Source organism: Halichondria panicea, chromosome 1 (assembly GCF_963675165.1).
Source record: "Halichondria panicea chromosome 1, odHalPani1.1, whole genome shotgun sequence".
Taxonomy (NCBI): Eukaryota; Metazoa; Porifera; class Demospongiae; order Suberitida; family Halichondriidae; genus Halichondria; species Halichondria panicea.
The window spans coordinates 4,362,042-4,383,491 of record NC_087377.1 but is presented as its reverse complement, the minus strand read 5'-3'; the positions used below and the strand labels follow the sequence as shown (position 1 = coordinate 4,383,491).

Genomic DNA, 21,450 nt, shown 5'->3' with positions numbered 1-21,450 from the left:
CTCTCAGCTTATATCTTAATAAGTCGTTGGAGTGGTGTTTCTCCCTCGGTGTCGGTATCTCTCTCTTTGCTATCACTATTATTCTATGCTGCCATGCAATGCTTGCAACTGGTTCCACGTGCTACGTACTTCAGCTCTACCCACAGTGCTACGCCCCAAGAAGGACGTTTCTTGACAGACACAGATCTTTTACAATGGGTGTTTAAACGAGATAAGCGTTTAATCAAGGAGGGCAAGTAAATAATTATGGCATACAGTATTGTGTTCAGTTTTGTGCTCTCAAAGCTTGATTAACTTTACAAATTAAAAAAACTGTGTGAAATTTGTTAATGCAGTGGTCGTATGGTGTGACTGTATGGGAGGTCTTCAGTAGTGGCCGGACCCCCTACCCTGGAGTGGACCCAATGTCCCTAGTGGCTCTACTCAGAGAGGGCAAGAGATTGGAACCTCCCCAGAATATTGCCTGCTCTACAGATATGTTAGTGTATATACATTGATGCTATATAGCAGGTGATTCATTGCCTCGGTAACAGATATGTTAGTGTATATATACATTGACTAGCGAACTATAGCAGGTGATTCATGCTTCGCGCATGTGCAAGCGAGGTATACGGTATACGGTAATGTGTGTGTGTGTGTGTAGACTGCTATAATACAACTGCTCAAAGATCCATGAAATACAAGTAAAAGTTTCTACATAATTATAGGCTTCTAGCATAATTATGTTTTTTGGATTTTAATTTGTGGATTTTAATTCGTGGATTTGCAAATTATTCTTGGTTCTCGACTAGTTTTGCTTTAATACTTGGAATGCCTTTGCATCCTTTTTCAGAATAGTGCGTAGAAAAACTTGCCCTTGGAGTGTTGTCATAATAATTATATAAGAGTTATTACAGTATTATATAGTGTTATGTATAGCTTTAGCATCACCACCGACGCATCACTGAGCACCCGTGGTGCTTTCATCATGCCTCGCTGTGCATGCGCAAGCGAGGTATACGGTAGCATGTTTGTGTGTCCATCTGTCTGTGTGTCTGTGTAGACTGCTACATCTGCTCAAGGATCAATAAAGTGCAAGTAAGAGTTTCTATAGGCTTCTAGTCATGTTTTTTAATTCGTGGATTTGCAAAATAATGCTTAATTCATTCTCGAGTTATGCCTAGTTTTGCTTACTTGGAATGCCATTGCAGCCTTTTCAGAAAAGTGCGTAGCAAAACTTGTTTACTGAGTGTTGCTACACTACCTATAGCTCTGCACTAGAACGCTATAGCTATTGGCAGCTGCAAGAGTGAAAAAGAGCTGCAAGGCTCTATATAGCTGCTGATGCACTCCTTCATTTTAGACTTGAACTTTTGGCATCGATTGTTTTTAACAACAATCATGGTTGATCATTACCCACTCTTTGGGTTTCCCTGCGATTCTGGATTTTGCCTGCATGCAGCAAAATTAATTATTATGCAAGAATGTTAATCGTGATAATTATTATTATTATGTGTGTATAAAAGCTAAGGCTAAATAGCTAGTATATAGCTTTAACATGCACCTCCACCTCCACCGAGGCATCAACATCCGCGCGGTGCTTTCATTTTATCTATGTTTTTTTATTTTATGAAAGTATGTCACATGGCAACTTAATTTGATTGTATATATAGTGTCGTTCATTTGTCTGATTGTTACTACAGGATCTCACTGATGACTACATGTTGGTACGAGGATTCTGACGAGAGGCCATCCTTCGATGAGCTAGCAGCCGAGTTGGAGAAAGTTCTGAGCACCATGGTGGGCTACGTGGAACTGAACATGGAGCTAGTCCCCATCACTGAGGATGAACACAGTAAGCAATTGATAGCTCACTCTAAGTAAGGACACACTGCATTTCTTTTATTGCATGTTACTTCAAGCAGACACCGTCTGTGCATTATTATCAGGGTATCTTATCTACTATCTCTAGATTGTGGGAGAAAATGAATTAAGTGAGAGGGGGATCCAGGGGTCCTATAGCTCCCTCCTGAAGAGAATTTATGTTTTAGTTTTCAGATATGCAGTTTGATTACCATTTAGTATTAGGGTAATTCCATATCAATTCAGCAAAAGTTCGCACATGACCCTCTCGGAATTGCCTGAAATTTGGTATGTGGGTAGTGTTTGTGGTTTTAGGAAGTTTCTGAAAATTAAAACTCATAATGTTGTATGGCTTTGTGGTTATAGCCCACTAAACATTCCACATTTTGTCTGATTTTACTGCACTGACTGCTATTCAAGTCCTTGTAACTTTCCTATTCTTAAAGATGTTATGAAATTGATAATATAATCTCGGAGCATGCATGATGGGGCTTTCATTTAATGTACTGTATGGCTTCATTCAGTAAATAATAGGGGTGACAGATTCTTTCTGAATTGAACCTTTGACCTTTCAAAACCGACTGCTCGGAACGTCGTTAAATTTTTTTACGGTATATGTTAAGCCCTTGTTTATGAACTGTGAAAATTTATGTTGGGGCTCCATTGGGATTGGAAGATATGTAGTCTTATAGAATAGTACATATGCCTCTGTGACTTATCTCAGTACACTATTGCACACACTAACACTGTTTGACGAGAAGATTGGCCACAAAACAGATGTGCAAAAATAACTTACTCTACTGAGACAAAATAACACACATTTCAGTAGTAGACTTAGTATCTTTTTTAACAGAGTGTATGTACGACCAGTTCTTGTTCGGGGATCAACAAGCCTTAAAATAGTTTCTATTTTAACAGTGCGTATGTCTTCTTTTTGCGGATACTTGAAAGAAGTATTTGGGCCATGTGGATGCAGGAATATTAGCCTCACTAGATTATCTTCCTGATTGACTTCCAGTACGCAAGCTAGCCACCAATGTCCATCACATAAGCACGTTACAAAGCCCACAATTGAATTAGGTGGAATATCATTCTTTGCCGAACTGACCCTCTCTTCTTTCACAGTTTTTGAAGCTGAATAATTCCTGACCTTTACTTTAGTGTTTGAGACAGGAACAAAGGAATGCAGCTTTCTAGTACCAGGAATAGTACGAGAGTTTTGGAAACGTTTCTCCAGATTTTGCTCTTCCCTCTGATAATCTTCATTGCTACAATAACCGAAATTAGCAGCTTGTATATTCGTGCATGCCCAATCAAACAGCTGGCGAGGCGTCATAATTTGGTCATTGTATGGTCTCTGTAAACTCGCTCAAGCTGCTAGGCGCTTTACTGTTCCACCTAGACCATCACAAGCGCCTTTTCCGTGTGAGGTGGCCGAAAAATGCCACTCAGCTGACATACCAAAGTCGTCTTTGTGGTGGCATAGGTTGAGGAAGTTTTTTCGGTTTTTGTACTGGGATGCTGCGCCGTCTGAGAAATATATAATTTTCTTGGGATGCAATCTTTCGGGAAGATGAGCTGTCAAAAATCCTAGGAATAGTTTCTGAAAAAGATAAACAGCTACAGTGTCATGATGTAGACAATCAGAAATGACCACATAACTTAGATGGTGCACCACTTTCAAATCAGAGTAGTAGGCGACGAAGGGATGAATAGTTGCCTGTGAGTTATTCCAGTGAAAGCCCTGGGCAGCATCTTGCAAAATAAATGAATAATTCTCCGAAAAATCTGCAGTGACCAAAAATTCACCAGGCTTAAGGCCTGCTTTGTAGTCGGCATAGAATGCGGCTTGCTGACTAGCTACAAAAGAGTGGGATCGCAGGAGCTCTAATTTTTCACAGAAAGTATCAACGAACTCTTCTGCTGTTGCACAAAAAGTTTCAAGCGTGGATCTGTCAGTAGAAACCCACTGTTTGTAGATAAGTTGGTCCACTTCATTTTCATCTAATGAAGTGAGTACGTCATCTCTGAGTTTTTCAATTCCCAGACAAGCCTTACATTCACTAAAATAGCATTCTGGCAAGGGTGGATTACACATGATTCTTGCCAAACAATGCTGGTATGTTGGTAGATCTGAGAGTCGCATCTCAAATATCATTAACTTCACATTTTGATGTATAGTGCACACACACACTGAGTGTGTGCCACTAGCGCCAGCTAGAATGCAATGTTTTGGTCGGAGCTCAGCAAATTTGGAAAAGCCAACCTTTTGATCAGGAAATTTCTGCTTAAATTCGCTGTATGCCTCTTTCAAGTTGCTTAGAACTAATCTCTTTTGAATATGGGTACGCTTGCCGTCCTTTCTAACAGATACGAAATCTTTCATACCAGGCATAACTCGGCTGATGTCATCAGATTGATAGAATGAGTGGACAACATCGACAGTTTCTACCACTAGTGAATGACCAGCTTTTGGGCTTGGAAGAGACAGAACCCCCTGTTCTTCTACAATCTTCTTTGACCTTTGTGCTGTGTGTTTTGTCACACCAAATTCCTCCTGAATCTTCTTCACTGTCCAGCTTTTGGGCAAAACAGTGAGAATTTGCAAACGTTCACTTGTTTTTGATACTACTTCAAACTTTTCTTTGAGCTGTTGAATCATCTCACTCCCATCGTCTAAAATGTTGCCAGTGATAACTGTGTGCTGCATTGCTTCTGTAATCCTTTTAATTTTTTGGCTAGAATAGTTCTTTCCACGGGCTTTACTCTTGGAATAAGGTGTTTCACCAATTTCTGCCAAATATTTATTAATGGTGGAAACAGATGTTGGCACATAGTCAATGTCACAGTCAGGGACTTCAGGTGATGGGGAAGCAGGTTCAGGGAGAAGGGGTTGAGGTGGTGGTATCTGCTTGCTAATCTTCTTTCGGCAGGTGTCACAGATCTTGGAGGAAATAGAAAGTTGTGGAGCTTTCTCACACATCCATTCTGTGACAGGTCTTAAGTTGTTCTTGCGACTTCTCCAATAGTGCCCAGGTAAATCAAAGGGATTGCAACAAGAATTGTGAGCCATTGTTTTTCTTTGTAAGCAGTAGGCTAGGCAGATGTGACACACTAGTGCACTGTAAAAATTGACTGCTGCTAATAAAATGATTGGTTGCACTAAGGAAAAAGGAGGTTGTCCTTGTTCAAGCTATCATTCTTTGATACATGCATGATCAAACACACAATTATTTTTAATTAAATAAACGCAAACAGTGTTAGTGTGTGCAATAGTGTACTGAGAGAGGCATATGTACTATTCTATAAGACTACATATCTTTCAATCCCAATGGACCCCCAACATGAAATGTTCACAGTTCATAAATAAGGGCCTAAGCATACACCTAAAAAAAATTAACGAAATTCCGAGCAGTCGGTTTTGAAAGATCAAAGGTTCAATTCAGAAAGAATCTGTCACCCCTATTATTTACCAAATGAAGCTATACAGTACATTAAATGAAAGCCCATCATGCATGCTCCGAGGTTATATTATCAATTTCATAACATCTTTAAGAATAGGAAAGTTACAAGGACTTGAATAGCAGTCAGTGCAGTAAAATCAGACAAAACGTGGAATGTTTAGTGGGCTATATAACCACAAAGCCATACAACATTATGAGTTTTAATTTTCAGAAACTTCCTAAAACCACAAACACTACCCACATACCAAATTTCAGGCAATTCCGAGGGGGTCATGTGCGAACTTTTGCTGAATTGATATGGAATTACCCATTAGCCATTTAGTATTAGACCTTCTCAATGGAAAGGTAGGGAGGAATCTATGGGAGGGAAGCTGATTTGTATATAGGGGAGAAGCTTCTCCTTCCACTGGTCAGAACACTAATTGATAATTATAATAATAGCCAATACGTAATGGAGTCCCCCCCTATAATTGTGTTAATTTTCAAGTGTTTTAGCATTCTTTGTAGGTCATGCAGCTAGTGAGGAGGTTGCCATAGAAACAAATGCTGCATACGGGTTAAGAAATGAAGACCGGTTACAAGCTGAACAAGTAACCACGGAGACCAATCTTGCTTATGGGATAGGACGTAAACAAGAGTTACAGGAAAATCCAGCTGAACAAGTTACTGACTCAGCTCACCATTTCGACAGTGACCCTCAACAATCTCCACTGCCAGAGCACGACCATGAAGGTTACAGTGACTATCGAGACACCACCGGATATGCTAAAGTACTGCACAGACGATCTTCACACGAAACTTCGTAATCTCACATAATTTTTGCACTGTTTTAATTGGTGTTGTGACTATTAGTTTAGTATAAGCTAGCAGTATAATTATACATTGTATATTAATATATATCTACTTGACAGCTGTACGTTAATAATACTCTAATAGGAGCGTGCAGATCGTTTAATTTGGGGCGAACATGCATAAGCGAACTCAATAACGTGTAAGACGTATAATTATATAGAACTGTGAATTCTCCGATCTTCTTTTTGAAAAATAAACGTCTAATATTATTATAGCTATTCATGATTGCATGCCTAAACACAATCCATGCCAAATCATGACGATTTAATTATTTTTCTTATGCATGCATGCGCAATAATTATGGTAAGGTTAGTCTTAGAATTAGGTGACAAAGCATCAAAGAGACATGCATGCCTGCAAAGACTAAGTAGCAAGCATTATTATTCTATCATGGAATTCAAAAGTGAAGGAAGATTTACCTTTCAAGTTATAATACTCTGCACAGATCTACATATAAGATTTAAATGTTTGATGGAGAACTCTGTAATGTTGGATCTGCATGCCTGTAAGACAATCGTTGTTGTGCATAGCTATCGTCATAAAATTATTTGTAACTTTGTGCCTGACCATTGGTACCAACTTCCTCATGCAGATAAAACATTATATATTATAGTGGTCCATATATATACTGCCTTTTTATCTAATTGTGACCTTTTTCCTTAGCGCTGTTCTTTCTTCTCTGTAAAGCGTTCGGCTGGCTGCCAAAGGAGGCGAAATTTTGTGAATTCACTATAATTAAGCACACGATTTTCAGTGCAAAACAATAAGATTTCTACATGGAATAAGATGCATTGTTGTGGGAAGATGCTCCAGTAGCATCATTGCTCAGCTCTGGATGTGGATTCACTAGCTCACTGCACATGCATGCTCATACAACTTGATACAAGCAAGTAAGCCCTGCCCACTTATTAGAGCTAGTTCTTCTCACAGTCTTGTGTAAAGCTGAGAAGCAGCAACCTTGAAAGATATTTGAGATGAATAGCAGTGTTTCCTTTTGGGGGACAAGGGACAGGGGTGCTATGCAGTTTCTTGCTGCATGAGGCCTGATCCATGTGCTCGGATTGGTCAGTTACCAATTAAGCGCGCAGTCACATTACTTTCCAAATACATCTGATGCAACCTATAATGCTTCATTCGATACTCTCTCTTTTTATGGACTCCTTGTAGTACCAACCACTGACCATGCAGTGGCACATCCCTATATATATAGCTGCCATACCTATTATAATGTTTGTTCGTATAATGCATTTTGCTGGAGCTGTTTTTTGAGATGATATTCACAAATTAAGTGCTTGGAAGGGTACGTTGCATAGAGCCAGTATAAATTAGCCATGATTGTGTTTCTTATTATTATCCACACACATTGCATGTACAATTATTGCGGCTGCATGATATTAAAGAATGAACGCAAAGCATATTGCACATCTACATGCATGCAAGAACAACGAAGTGTTCCGCTGTGTACAGGGTTTAAAGTGTGTCATTGCTGCTCTCCTCACACACAGACTCAACACTGTGCGTGAGGTGTGTGTGCGCTGCCCCCTGAGTAGTGATCATTGAACAAGGACCTACTGAGAGACTTCACTGCCTACAAGGACAAAGGACAAAGGAGTTATGATGGCCTCCAGACCCCACAGGGTGGTGCGTGTGTGTATATAGGGGTATAGGTTGAATGTGTGTGGGGGTTACCTATAATTATTACAGGTGAGGTCCCCATAATACATTGAACTACCGGGGTAATGTTCATAATTCGTTCAACTCGAACAAGTATACCATAGATACTATAAATTACATGGATATGAAACGCCTCCGTAAACGGACGTTTGGGCTGGGATGATGATCACCTCGGATGTAACGGTCTAGTATACGAATTTTTATGGCTACTGAAAGTGTGTCTCTAGTTGTTCCAGCTCTGAGAGCATCTCAGATGACTTTTGAAAATTTCTGACTGAGAATGATGATGATGGAGGCTTGACAATAACAAGAATACACTTTACATGTGCATTCTGGGATTTAATATAGCACAAAATATTATTACTATTTAGTAATAACAAAAACTATGTGTCTAGATAGATTGGAAATGAATGAATCATGATAATGCTTGGCTATAATAGCTGATGTGGAGTAGAGGCTTTGACATAGACATGTGGACGTCACATTCTCGTGTCATTCTTTCGCCAGTCAATGAATGGTTCCTTCTTCTCGCAAGGCATTGTCTGAGGTGTAGTCTGGCTGCAAAACATAAGCAAACAGTCAAGTATGACATTGTAACTACTATAATTATTATACGAACGAAATATAATTATGTAGCTTTGTTGCATTTTGAGTGGGCAGATCAAAGGAAACACTGTGCCAATATCTGCCATATGGCACAGGTCAAGCCTTGAACTGTGCCACTATCTAGATACTGGCATAGTATGGCTGAAGTTACCTAAAGCCCACCCTCCACCCAGTAACCTGAAACGGTCCCTTTTATAGTATAACACTGTTAAACAGATTCAGTGGTAGGCAGAAAACGTTTTTCATGCGTCACAACTATAACATAATTTCATAATCGAAAAATAATAAATAATCAACAACAATTCATTGAGAGCGTGAATTTTTAGTACATTTGAACTTGCTTTTTAGCCAAACTAAGACATGTGCATCAATAAAACTTAGTGGACCCGGTGAACATGCCCGGCGCCCTTACTCTACGCAATAAAACTTAGTACAGACATTCAACAAATGTGGTTCAAGAAATCAACTAACACAAAGAAGGACACTTACACAAAGAAGGACACTTGAAAACACCTTCAACTGTTTGTAACCAGATAGTTAAAGCATACACAAGGTCAGAAGTAAGTGGACCCAGTACCTATACCTACTGGCTAACTACTATACAAAAAATAAACACAGTAATTCTTTTCAAATAGCAGATCAACTAACACAAAGTTATTAAAAGAGTGAATATAGCCATTTTTAGCTCCACAAATCAGCTACAACGCTCTAACTGGAACAATCATAACTAAAACTTACTTTACAGACCTAGTTAATGCCAATCATAGTGGTATCACTTTAGCTTTCAATTGTAGACTCTTGTGGCAACAGATTCTTTGCTTGCCAGTAGCTCTTCATTTTCTGGTAGCTGTGAGACAATCCTCCTCCCAGCAAAACTCCGGATACTATCTGGAATCACTGTAATCTAGAGGCGTTTCATATCCATGTAATTTATAGTATCCATGAGTATACGGTGACTTTCGTGATTTAAAAATTTCATTTGACATCGATCATTGCCTGCACTGCAGACCAGGCTATAGCAATTACGAGAGTATCCAAGATGACAGTGAGCCAGCAGAGCCATGCAGCTCTCTTCTCACTCTTGCAGCTATACCAATAGCTAGCGTTCTAGTGCAGAGCTAACTACTATAACAACTGTACAATATCATATTCTGCACTGTATCGTACTGACCACAACGCCTTGTGAAGGCTTTACGTAACATTTTTACAAAGAAATAAATGCCGCATAGCACAGGCGTATAGTATATCTATAGGCTTGTCCAGTTCTTTACTGTCTGCTTGAACATATAGTCCTAGAATACAGTCACTGGTTGGAGGCATCGTCAGAGTTGGAGAGTGGCTTTTTTGCAGCAGAGTTTGAAATGGGGTTGTTCGAGTTGCTCCGCAGCTTTACCTTTGGGGTGGGGCTATTTTGCAGCAGCGTTGAGAAGAGAAATGTTTTTGCAACGTTCGGGGGGTGGGGCTGATCTAACATCGAGCGAGGAGCCCAAGGTTTTGTGAGTCAACTAATTATAAGCCATTCGTCGTGCCAATGAGCAATCTTGAATGGTCAGATATATACTGGCTTTTGAGTATATAGATGCAAGCAGCTGGGACTAGTCTCTTTCAGTAATTGTAGAAGCTGTGCAGGTGTATTTGTGTTGCTATAGGGATATAATTATAACACGTGCGCTCGGGATGCACTCAGCCCTTACCCTTGTATATATGGGCATGGTTGCAATTTGTTCAGATTCAAAGAATTCCCGTAAAAGCTATATACCGTACATATTCACAAAATTAGCTCCGTGTTACAAATTATCTCTTGAGCTAGCTAGCTATAAGATCTAGGTGGTAGCTAGGAAGTTGGGTCAAAGAAGAAGGCTTCCCGGCCTATGAGCATCAGGTCCAAACTGTCAACTCCAGTTGAAGGGACATTTTGTGTTGTTCCAGTACCAGCAGCTGCTGACAAGAAACTTGGAGGCCATAATAATAATTATTATCTTGTCAATAATTTTCTCTATAGCTGTGTTTTCATAAGACATTAATTTAAGACACGCCCATATACAATCTTTACCAGGCCTAGTTGTCAGCTTAGCATTACTTTAGAGACAAATCGGCCTGGGAACGAGGCTACCTATATAGACCTTGCAAAATACTAAATCAGCTTACTACCACAAAACCACAAAATCACCACAATGTTGCTATGTCTGAGCAATAATGGCTACTAGAACTTGTACCATGATGTGCTCTGACATGCACTAAGTAGTGTATTAGGGGAGCAACTTCAAGTCTAGACTCTAGCTCGTTAATTAATCCAGTCACCATAATTGTATCTATCTTGCAGGCTATATAAAGCTACATTGCATATTTATTTCAACTTTTCAAGGTATAATTATATTGTCGGGATATTTAGAACAATCGTAAAATTAAAGGACCAGAGTCTCCGCTGATTTAGATCAAAGAAAATTGCCCAGAAAAGTGTCTCATAATTATAGCTTCCACAATAATTAAGGGATATTAATTTTGGCAAGAACTGTGAAAGAAGCCATTAAAATCAACCATGAGTTAATGCACTTGACCTTTTCCAAGAATTGACCAAAACAGTTAGCCACCCTACATACAGTCTAGCTATTTCCTGTGATAGTCCAAAGGAAAATTATATTCTAGGCTGAGGAGTTGACAATCCATATAGATCTAGTTATAGCTGTGATGTACAAGCTTATTGCATGTGCTCTGATTCTGTCTGCACTGATACAAGAGTCAATACAAGATGGCAACTGTCCTGACTGTCCAGTCTGTGGAGCACCCACTGCTGAGGCTTCAATTACAAGCACCTTTGCTGGCAGCTTCACTAAAACCAGACAAAGACGACAAGCCACAATAAATCCAGAGCCTGGTAAATTATGTATTTCCAAATCTTATTTAAATGTTAGAAAATTGCATGTGCATGCTTTTCTGTGATGGGTTGGTTTTGATAGTATGTACGTAATTGTTTGATTATAGCTAAGCTTGCCTATCAACTGACTAGAATGTTGATAATTATTATTCCTCAAGGCGTATAGCCGCACGAGGGATACGGTATGCCTGTATGTATGGTATGTGTATTCCAACTGTATAACTGCATGCTTGGCGATTGCAATGCGACGAAAACTATGACTGGTTGTGACGAAAGAGTTCAAATGGACGGTTATCTAAAGCATAAAGAATATCAGATAGCGAATTTTATGTATGAAAGTTCGCTATCGTTTTACCGAAACTGTCCACATGGTTACAGAGGCCACAACTGGCTAGCTCACAGACTCTTGAGGCCACATGCAGGCAAGGCTAAGCTACACTAAGCTCAGACAAGACACATGCACTTGAGGCCACGGGCACGCCAGCAGTAAAACTTGTTGTCTTGTGATAATAAACCTTGCTTGGCCACAAAACAAACAAGACAAAATTAGGGGAACTTCCAAACTATACTTTAAGTAACGTCATTATCACATTAACATTTATACCATTCCATATCCATGGCCGGCCAGCCATGCAGCTCAGTCTCAGCTTTAGTCTCAGAGTCACTAGCTAGAGAGAGAAGTGGGGCTGACTGATCACATGAAGGAAGTGCATCAAATTAAACCTGACGGTGAACTTAGGCAAAACATGAATTCAAACGCTTCCGCTCGCCCTATGACACCTTATGTCACTCTAGTATAACATAATTATTGCATGGACATCACCTATTAGGATACAGAGTGAATATCAGTAAATAATATTATTATAGCCCACGTTCTCTTGGATTTGATACGTGGATATATATGCAGCTTTGTTCTCCAGTTATGACTAATTTTATACTTACAGTGAGGTCTGTTGCAGTCTCTTCAGAATCTTTCGTAGCATCATCTGTTCGCACAAAGTTTCTATTCAACTTTAGTTAAAAGTCAGAAAAGAGCTAGCTGCAAAGCTGTACCATTGCGAACTTTAACCTATTCATTCACAGATAGGCTTCTGTTTCCATTAAACTCAGGGGCGGATCTAGCAGGTAGCAGAGGAAGCACCCCCCGACCTTATAGTGGTTGATCCATAAACATAAGTGAGCGGGACGCGTAAGCAGCTTGTTAGCTAGTTTTTTCTTTATTACAAGCTTTCATATTCGCTTATCACTAAATTACTTTTAGTTCTGTTTGTGCAGTTCTAGTGACTCAAAGGCTCTAAGCCTCGATCCAGCGCATGCTGTCTCTAAACATTAAGTGCTGACCTTTTTTTAGGTGAAGTCCTAATGCGCATGCTGACTGTTTTGTAGAAGTGACACCTTTTTTTGCGGAGTCCTTGTCCCGCTTGAGCCCTGCCTTGCTACTGAAATCCCCCTGACAAGAATCCTTGATCCGTGTCTCACTGCTACTGTGTGGAATTCATTATCAACAACAATAAAAACGTAACATTATATACAAAGCAAACTATTATAAATACCTCTTCTTGAGAAAGCTAAACATGGTGAGAGGCATTAGCACACACACCTTCCCAGCAAGTGCACCAACACAGTAAAACACATGTTGTATCTAAGATGTATAATTGCATGGGGATTTAGTACTGTCACGTGATCTAACATCGTGTACACAGCCTGCCATCTGTACAGCTTAATTGTAGGGGTTGGTAGATTATGCTCGAGATATTACCTATTATGCTATTCTTTTATCAAGTTAGCAGCCTACAAATTATACCCACATTATCCTTTAAAGCACAACATAATTATAGGCCCCATGTCGTTATGCCTCGGTGCGCATGCGCAAGCGAGGTATACGGTAGTGTGTTGTGTGTGTGTGTGTGTGTGTGTCTGTCTGTCTGTGTGTGTGTGCATGTGTGTGTGTAGACTATTTCAGCTGCTCAAGGATCAATGAAGTGCAAGTAAGAGTTTCTATAGGCTTCTAGTCATGTTTTCTTGGCATGCTATTTGTGGATTTGCAAAATAATGCTTCGTTCTCGAGTTATGCCTACTTGGAATGCCATTGCGCAGCCTTTTCAGAAGAGTCTGTAGCAAAACTTATTCACCGAGTGTTGCTACTCTATTTAGTAGTTAGCTCCACTAGAACGCTAGCTATTGGTAGCTGCAAGAGTGAGAATAAAGCTGTAAGGCTCTGCTGACTAGCAGCCATTAATTTTAGACTTGAACTTTTGGCATCAATCGTTTTTAACAACAATCATGGTCGATCATTACCCACTATTTGAGTTTCCCCGCATGCAGCAAAATTAAAAATGTTCATCATGATAATTATAATCAAATCAATGTGTGTATATAAAAGCTAGCTATTAGTAGTTTTATGTTATGTAGCTTTGGCACCTCCACCGAGGCATCAGCACCCGCAGTGCTTTCATTGCACAAGTATAACATCAAACTATAAGTAATGGCCACACGACTCCATCTGTTACACTATGCCAAGGAGATAATTAACCGCCAGTATACTTCCATCATGCAGGCCTACAAATGTTTTTATACTATATGATTCGTACTGACCTGTATTTCCAAAACCTGCCCATTAATAGTATGGCTAAGAGTGCAATATGGGATTAATAGCACGAGTAACAAGCAATGGCAAGGATACTAATTGCACGAGGCGTACACGAGTAGCCATACTATTGATTGTTAATCGTTTGTGATTTATTTTTTTTATTTTTTTTATTTTTTTATGCATGCGCAATGATAGAAGGTTCAAAGTAAGTGAAAAAAAGAGTAAGTTCATAATGTAATGTTACATTCAGAGTTAACCAGGTCCACGGCTGTAGGGGTTAACGCTGCGTGCCCACATGAGGACCTTGCTCCTCTAATGGACATGATTGATGATCGGAGGAGAGAGAAAGATAGTCGGCATCTTAGCCAGCACATAGTACTACTGTAGGGATTGTTCCATTTGGTTGCCAGAAGTGATGCCAGTCTTTTGTAAAATGTGTTGGCCTCATTACCTAGCCCCCCTGTGGCAGAAAGTACGAGTGGTGTGAAGGTGGCATGTTCGATCTCTCTTATTCTTTGTTCATAGGCCCGCTTTTTGATCCTTTCATGCTTTCCGTATGCGGAGGAGAGTTGGGTATGTCTGTTGGACGGGGCCAAGGGGTTAAATACTCTAACGTCAAAGTAAGTTCTTTCAAATGTTCCTCCCCAAAAACCGTTGGCTGCTATATCTAGCCGTGCTCCATATCCTGGCGGTTGGCTGAGGCACCTCTCAGAGCTTCCTGTGACACAGGTTGTAATTCCGGCTCTGTACAAACATTATTGCACACTTCTGTTAGGAGGGTGGCTGTTAGGTCCCTGATCTCGTTGTGCCTGATTGAGGGGAATCCTTCCCTAGCACAGGACATGGCATGTTCCACTGATGAGTTTTTTCCACATTCACATTTTAGGGGCATGTCTGCTGGAGTCCAGCCATATCTGAGGGCTAGGGCATCTTGAAAAGCGCCCTTGTGGAGTGCAAAACCGTGTTCCACCAATGGTATGGCAGTGAGCCATGTTGATGCTCCCTTCTCTTTTGCGAAATCCATCGCTCTCCTTAGTGGGTCCGGCAAGGCCTCCGAGATCCTATTCGCTTCAGCAAGGCTATTTGCTTGATTTTGTTGATGAACTTGTCTCTTGAATTCCAGCTGCTACGAAACAATAGTGGGGCCATAGTTAGGGTCCTGAGAGAGGATGTGGTCACAGAGAGTCGACGTGACTAGAAGGGATGATGCTATCTTATGAGCCGCTGTTCTTGATGGAATGTCTATCCCAAGGCCACCAAGTGATGCAGTTTTAAGGACATTTTTAGCTGCAGTTTCAGTAAAAAAATTAGCCGCGGCCGTTATTCGACGTGCGGTCGTCAAGGCAGTAATTGCATGTCGTTAATGACGACGTGCAATTACTGATACGCAATTAATCACTGTACGAATCACAGTGAATAATAGGACAACATGCGTTTATTCTCATAATTGCATAATTCTCCAAAAAAATGTGCCTATTAATAGTATGGCTAAGAGTGCAATATGGGATTAATAGCACAAGTAACAAGCAATGATGCAGTTTTAAGGACACTTTTAGCTGCAGTTTCAGTAAAAAAATTAGCCGCGGCCGTTATTCGAACGTGCGGTCGTCAAGGCAGTAATTGCACGTCGTTAATGACAACGTGCAATTACTGCCTTGACAACGTGCAATTACTGATACGCGATTAATCACTGTACAAATCACAGTGAATAATAGGACAACATGCGATTATGCTCAAAATTATGCCAGCATAATCTACCAACCCCTAAACAGCAGAACGTTTGCTCATTAATATTAACTTATGAAACGAAGTTTGAAGCATGCACATAATTATAATTATCATAATTATGTTGGTGCATGTATATGACTATAATAGTTCAAAATATCTTCTAGTGGAAGCTCTGAATAAACATCAAGTTATGGGCAGTGGTGGGCGGCACTTTCAAACTACTTTTGCATTATTCTGATCCCCCCCCCAGAGGAGGTCCGACATGCGTGCACGAATCACTACAAGTTCAGTGCATTTGGCCTGGATATTATCACGTGACCGCAATAACATTAATGCACAGAACTTGTAGTGATTCGTGCACGCATGTCAGACCTCCTCTGGACCCCCCCTCTAAACGTCACTATATGGGCGTGGCCTTGGTACGGGCCACACCACATCTAAACAGTCAGACAGTAATGTCATGTCGGTCGTCCATGGCGTACAAAAATACAACGCTTTTATAATGAAAGCACCGCGGGTGCTGATGCCTCGGTGGAGGTGCCAAAGCTACATAACTAAACATAAAACTACTAGCTAGCTTTTTATACTATCATTGCATGATTAATTTTGCTGTACTGTAATCACAGGGAAACTCAAATAGTGGGTAATGATCGACCATGATTGTTGTTAAAAACGATCGATGCCAAAAGTTTATGTCTAGCTGCAAGTCAGCAGAGCCTTGCAGCTCTCTTCTCACTCTTGCAGCTAGTGTTCTAGTGCAGAGCTAACTACTAAGTAGAGTAGCAACACTCGGTGAACAAGTTTTGCTACTGACTCTTCTGAAAAGGCTGCAATGGCATTCCAAGTAAGCAAAACTAGGCATAACTCAAGAACGAAGCTTTATTTTGCAAATCCACAAATAGCACGCCAAGAAAACATGACTAGAAGCCTATAGAAACTCTTACTTGCACTTCATTGATCCTTGAGCAGCTGAAATAGTCTACACACACACACACACACACACACACACAAACACACTACCGTATACCTCGCTTGCGCATGCGCACCGAGGCATAACAATTAATTCAGCATAACAGCATATTATAGGATATACAAACACACTGACAGTAACTATATTGTGTGTACTAACAAGTTTGTTCCATTAAGTTACAGCGTGTGGGAAGAATTAATGAGTATTGGTGCATTGATGTTCGAAATCTAATAATTGGTATATACCAGGGAGAGACCATTAACTGTGAATGGCTAATCTCTCTTCTTTCAACCGGTGGGTTGGGAATTAAAGTCTATCATGTCATGTAAAATGTTGTACAAGTGACACATTCATCTTCTTGTCTTTTAGAGTTGTAAGGCCAGATGCTGACACTCACTAGTCAGTAGTTCTTCCTGCTTTATAGATACCACACTCTCATGGCACATCTCTGTACTTTTTCCAGGTTTTCTCACTTCTATAGTGGGGACTCCATACTTATGAAGCATATTCCATGCATATGTGGCCTTGAATTGAAGTAGCCTATAGAGTTCATGTTGAAACAGCATTTACATCGTTTTGAAGTAGAATGTAGTCATTATTAGACTTGATGACTTTATACAGGACCATTATATAATTATCATCGGCAAACATGTTGAGGTTGCTGTCCTGTGAAATAACTTCTGTTACGTGCATAGAAAGTATGTCATGCGCATGCATGAGTAGTACATGTTTGTATGTATGTATGGTACTGTTTATCGGGTATGTAGAGTAGCCTCTGCCTATAGTAACTGACTATATAAGAGATGAATAGTAGGGGCCTCCTAAGACCGAGCCCTGAGGAACTCCAGAAAGGACTCGTAGACCAGTTGAAGTACATCCGTCTATTCCAACAAATTGCTCTCTGCTCAGTAGATAACTATTCATCCACTTTACAATGTACTCATTGATGTGCAGATACTGAAGGTGCTTCAAAAGAGCAACATGTGCATGGGACAGAATTAAAAGCTTTTTTGGACATAGAAAAATACAATACAGACCATCCCCTGTCGACAGCCCTGCTCCAGTTATCAATCACTAGCTTGAATGAGAGCTGACACAGTTGAACGTGACGACATAAAGCCCCATTGCCTTAGGGAAATTGGTGAATGTAATTTCATGTGCTCCTCCATAAGTGCTTTTACGTGTTTTTCCAGGGTCTTGCTTACAACTGGTAATATTGATATTGGCCGGTAGTTGTTGACCAGTGATGGATCACCACTCTTGGGTACGGGCTCGCCCCATGCAATTATACATCCATGTAATATGAAATTAATATCTCTATTTCTACAGATTCCAATGCTCCTACAACCAGAGGCAATACATTTGCTCTTGCATTTATGAGAGATAGTAATGGACGATCCGAGATAACACTTTATATTACGACGGAACAAAATGTATCAAATTTTACTATCGAAACAAAGTTGCATGGCCTAACAGGATTCAACGAGACATCACCTGACAGTGGATTGTTCTCTCGTATTGGCACAGCTCGGAGGGGGGAGTTCACATTCATTCAATTGCAAGCTGCTGCAAACATTAGCGGACTACCAGACTTATCAGTACAGAGTAATGGCAATAATGATACAAGTGATAGACAAAAGGGACTGATCTTAACTGCAGATAATCAGAGTGATGAGCTCACAGTATATGCTCTTAGCAGTACTAGATCCTCAACTGGTACCTTCATGGCTATTAACTGTGTCGAGTTTCCAACGGCGAGAGACTACCAATATTTTATATTTTCATTATATTATATTGGAAGTGATAGTGGTAGCCAGTTTCTCATGACACCCTGTCAAGATAACACAACTATTCATGTTAGACCATCACAACCATACACTCATCCCTCCTGGGTGAATCCAAGTGTGCAGCGTACAACTCCGGGTACCTCTCAGGAAGAAGCTATCTATGGACGCCGTTTCAATCGCTTTGATACTCTGTTGCTTATCAATGATGGTGATTTGACCGGCACTATCATTACATCTGACAAGCCATTGTCTGTTTTCAGTGGCATAAGTGACACTACTGATTATTGTGTGGAGCAAATTCCATCACACCCAACATACGGCGATTTATTCTTTCTTTTATCGATTGAACCTTTTGGGGGGTCTATGTTTCGAATAGGCTCTATCAGTGATGAAGCTTTTATACAAGTCAACTGCCCATGTCGGCCAGGCTCTGTGAGTAATAATAGAGTGCCCCTTTCAGGTTCTGGGGCACTTTTCACTGCTGTTATAAATCGAGGCCAATACGTTGAATGTTTTTTTTTCACAACAACATTTTGTAGCGTCCAGTCGACACGTCCAGTTACAGCTATGAGTTACCACAGTAGATTAGGATACTCGATGGTGTATACACCACCTGTTGATTCCTATCTGACTCGGTACAGTCTCACAAGTCTGTCAGGTAATGATCCTGTGTCCTTGAGCTACACTCTCCAGGATCTAAACTCTCCAGGATTACTAGTCAATGGAGATGTATTGACACCGTCTGATGGTTTCACTAACATCAATTGTAGGTAGAACTGTTTTGAGTCAATGGTGTGTGGGCGGGGAGCTACTGAACACTTTGACCAACAAACCTTTGATATACAATTTTCTGGTGATGTACCGTTCTGGGGGTGTGTACAAAGCTTTGCTATAGACGTTAGAGTAACTTACCCTCTACCGTTCGAGATGAGACCAATAGGATGTAAGTTCTATTAATAATTATCATTAATTTTGTGTTAATTTATTTCACTTCTTTCCTCCAGTGGCCTGGATCCAAGCTCAAGACATTGTTGTTGTGGAAACAGTGGGTCTAGTGGATATGGAGTTCATGATAACAAGAGGAGACCGTTCGGTAATAACAAGAGCTTTTGCTGTCACTAGAAGTTTGTCTGCAACAGAAGGTAAAATAAGTGTCTAGTTTTTATGCAAATATTTTGTTATAGTTTTTTTTTTCATTCGCATTGCAACCGCCGAGCAATTACGGTTGGAATACACATACACACAGGCAGCTTTACCGTACCCCTTGTGCGAGTACGCCTCGAGGCATAATAATTATCATAACAATACTAAACATTCTAGTCAGTTGATAGGCAAGCTTAGCTATAGTCATATAATTACGTTCATACTATCAAAACCAACTCATCACAGAAAAGCATGCACATGCAATTTTGAATAGCTAGTTTTCGTCGCATTGCAATCGCCAAGCTAGCAGTTATACGGTTGGAATACACATACATACAGGCATACCGTATCCCTCGTGCGGCTACGCCTCGAGGAATAATAATTATCAACATTCTAGTCAGTTGATAGGCAAGCTTAGCTATAATCAAACAATTACGTACATATACTATCAAAACCAACCCATCACAGAAAAGCATGCACACATTTTATCAATTTTAAGTTTTGGAAATACATGATTTACCAGGCTCTGGATTTATCGTGGCTTGTCGTCTTTGTCTGGTTTTACTGAAGCTGCCAGAAAAGGTGCTTGTAATTGAAGCCTCATGCAGCAGTGCATGCTCCACAGACTGGACAGTCAGGACAGTTGCCATCTTGTATTGACTCTTGTATCAGTGCAGACAGATCGAATCAAAGCACATGCAATAAGCTTGTACATCACAGCTATAACTATATGGATTGTCAACTCCTCAGCCTAGAATATAATTTTCCGTTTGGACTATCACAGGAAATAGCTAGACTGCAGTAGGGTGGCTAACTGTTTTGGTGAATTCTTGGAAAAGGTCAAGTGCATGCACTAACTCATGGTTGATCTTAATGGCTTCTTTCACAGTTCTTGCCAAAATTAATATCCCTTGTGGAAGCTATAATTATGAGACACTTTTCTGGGCAATTTTCTTTGTTCTAATACAGAGTCTCCTCTGGTACTTTAATTATCCCGACAATAATTATACCTTGAAAAGTTGAGATAAATATTCCAAGCAATGTACTACTACAAGATATAACATAATTATTATATATAGCTTTATAATTATAGCCTGCAAGATAGATATAGGGTGACCGGATTATATAATTAACGAGCTAGAGTCTACTGTACAGTCATAATTATGCAGAATAATATAGTGCGCATGCGCAAACCGCTTGACTACAATACATTACATTACTTGACAACAGAATACTAGGTAATTTACAGGTATACTAAGTCCCATAGTACCTGCTCTGAGGCACTTTTCCCATGTACTATACTTCCCATGTACTTCCCATGTAGATTTTATCAACTAGTGTCTAACATACCGTAGAAACTGGATTATTAGTGCATGCGCTTTTGGGGTCAATAGCAGAGCTCTATATACCCTTATATTCGAGAATGCGCCTATAATGCAGTCATTTCGAGCCCCACCCAGCAACCGGATGTCTCTGTGATGAGAGCTGACTCGCAAGCTGGCTATTCTAGCCTCGATTCCAGGCTGCGAAGAGAAAGGCGCAAGCAAGGCAATCCTAACTGGATCTATATATCATACTATTATGTTATACAGTTCATTTTACAACATCAAATATTGACCAGGAACTTGGAATAAAAGCATGCATGTCTCACATTCTCTCAGCATGATCAGACAAGGTAACATGCGTATACACCCTTGGTAACATGCATAACAGCATATTATAGCATATGCCCAAGAGAGTCCTTCCAGATGGATATCACCAGCTATAATATTTTAGCTATCATGCACTGTATATACAAGCTAACTAGCTCATAGATTAGCTGAATCAATTCTAAAAACCTTCGCATAATAATTATACGAAGGTTATTAGTGTTAATTATTGGAAAAGCGCTTCAATTCGAGTATAAAAAGCCTGCAGTT

General features: G+C 40.1%; 4 protein-coding genes, 1 long non-coding RNA gene and 1 pseudogene across 9 annotated transcripts in view; 3 read left to right on the top strand and 3 right to left on the bottom strand.

Annotated features, from left to right (window-relative positions):
* LOC135334578 (uncharacterized) overlaps positions 1-6,214 on the top strand; it is a 58,916-nt gene extending 52,702 nt beyond the window's left edge. The window contains exons 14-16 of one of the 4 annotated variants that reach the window (XM_064529825.1): positions 336-478; positions 1,683-1,834; positions 5,802-6,214. In XM_064529825.1, the coding sequence (XP_064385895.1) occupies positions 336-478; positions 1,683-1,834; positions 5,802-6,112 (606 nt within the window). In that variant the 3' untranslated portion in view covers positions 6,113-6,214. Of the gene's footprint in view, positions 1-335; positions 479-1,682; positions 1,837-5,801 lie in introns of those variants that run through there. The other 3 variants (XM_064529834.1, XM_064529849.1, XR_010394334.1) reach the window with 3 other exon arrangements.
* Positions 3,134-5,014, bottom strand: LOC135335818 (uncharacterized). Its single transcript, XM_064531395.1, has one exon. It carries the CDS (start codon positions 4,913-4,915, stop codon positions 3,212-3,214), a length of 1,704 nt encoding a protein of 567 aa, XP_064387465.1. The 5' UTR covers positions 4,916-5,014; the 3' UTR covers positions 3,134-3,211.
* Positions 6,215-8,099: 1,885 nt separating the features above from the next.
* Positions 8,100-9,380, bottom strand: LOC135337707 (uncharacterized). Its single transcript, XR_010395260.1, has 2 exons — positions 9,177-9,380; positions 8,100-8,390 (listed from the first exon to the last, which is right to left on the bottom strand). It is a non-coding gene; the product is annotated as an uncharacterized LOC135337707 (long non-coding RNA).
* A 1,729-nt stretch (positions 9,381-11,109) lies between these two features.
* LOC135335007 (melanoma receptor tyrosine-protein kinase-like) overlaps positions 11,110-21,450 on the top strand; it is a 20,804-nt gene continuing 10,463 nt past the window's right edge. The window contains exons 1-3 of one of the 2 annotated variants that reach the window (XM_064530412.1): positions 11,110-11,313; positions 17,931-19,331; positions 19,393-19,530. In XM_064530412.1, the coding sequence (XP_064386482.1) occupies positions 19,178-19,331; positions 19,393-19,530 (292 nt within the window). In that variant the 5' untranslated portion in view covers positions 11,110-11,313; positions 17,931-19,177. Of the gene's footprint in view, positions 11,314-17,406; positions 17,866-17,930; positions 19,332-19,392; positions 19,531-21,450 lie in introns of those variants that run through there. The other variant, XM_064530418.1, reaches the window with a different exon arrangement.
* Positions 14,108-15,154, bottom strand: LOC135336779 (uncharacterized; annotated as a pseudogene).
* LOC135352418 (uncharacterized) lies at positions 17,405-19,162 on the top strand. The gene is made up of 2 exons (XM_064551604.1): positions 17,405-17,537; positions 17,931-19,162. The coding sequence occupies exons 1-2, from the start codon at positions 17,405-17,407 to the stop codon at positions 19,160-19,162; spliced, it is 1,365 nt and encodes a 454-aa protein (XP_064407674.1).

Coding starts and splice junctions, on each gene's coding strand:
- LOC135335818 (XM_064531395.1), bottom strand. CDS start 4,915: ATGGCTCACAATTCTTGTTGCAATCCCTTTGATTTACCTGGGCACTAT.
- LOC135352418 (XM_064551604.1), top strand. CDS start 17,405: ATGAATAGTAGGGGCCTCCTAAGACCGAGCCCTGAGGAACTCCAGAAA. Junction 17,538..17,930: donor CTATTCATCCACTTTACAAT/GTACTCATTGAT, acceptor CTATTTCTACAG/ATTCCAATGCTCCTACAACC.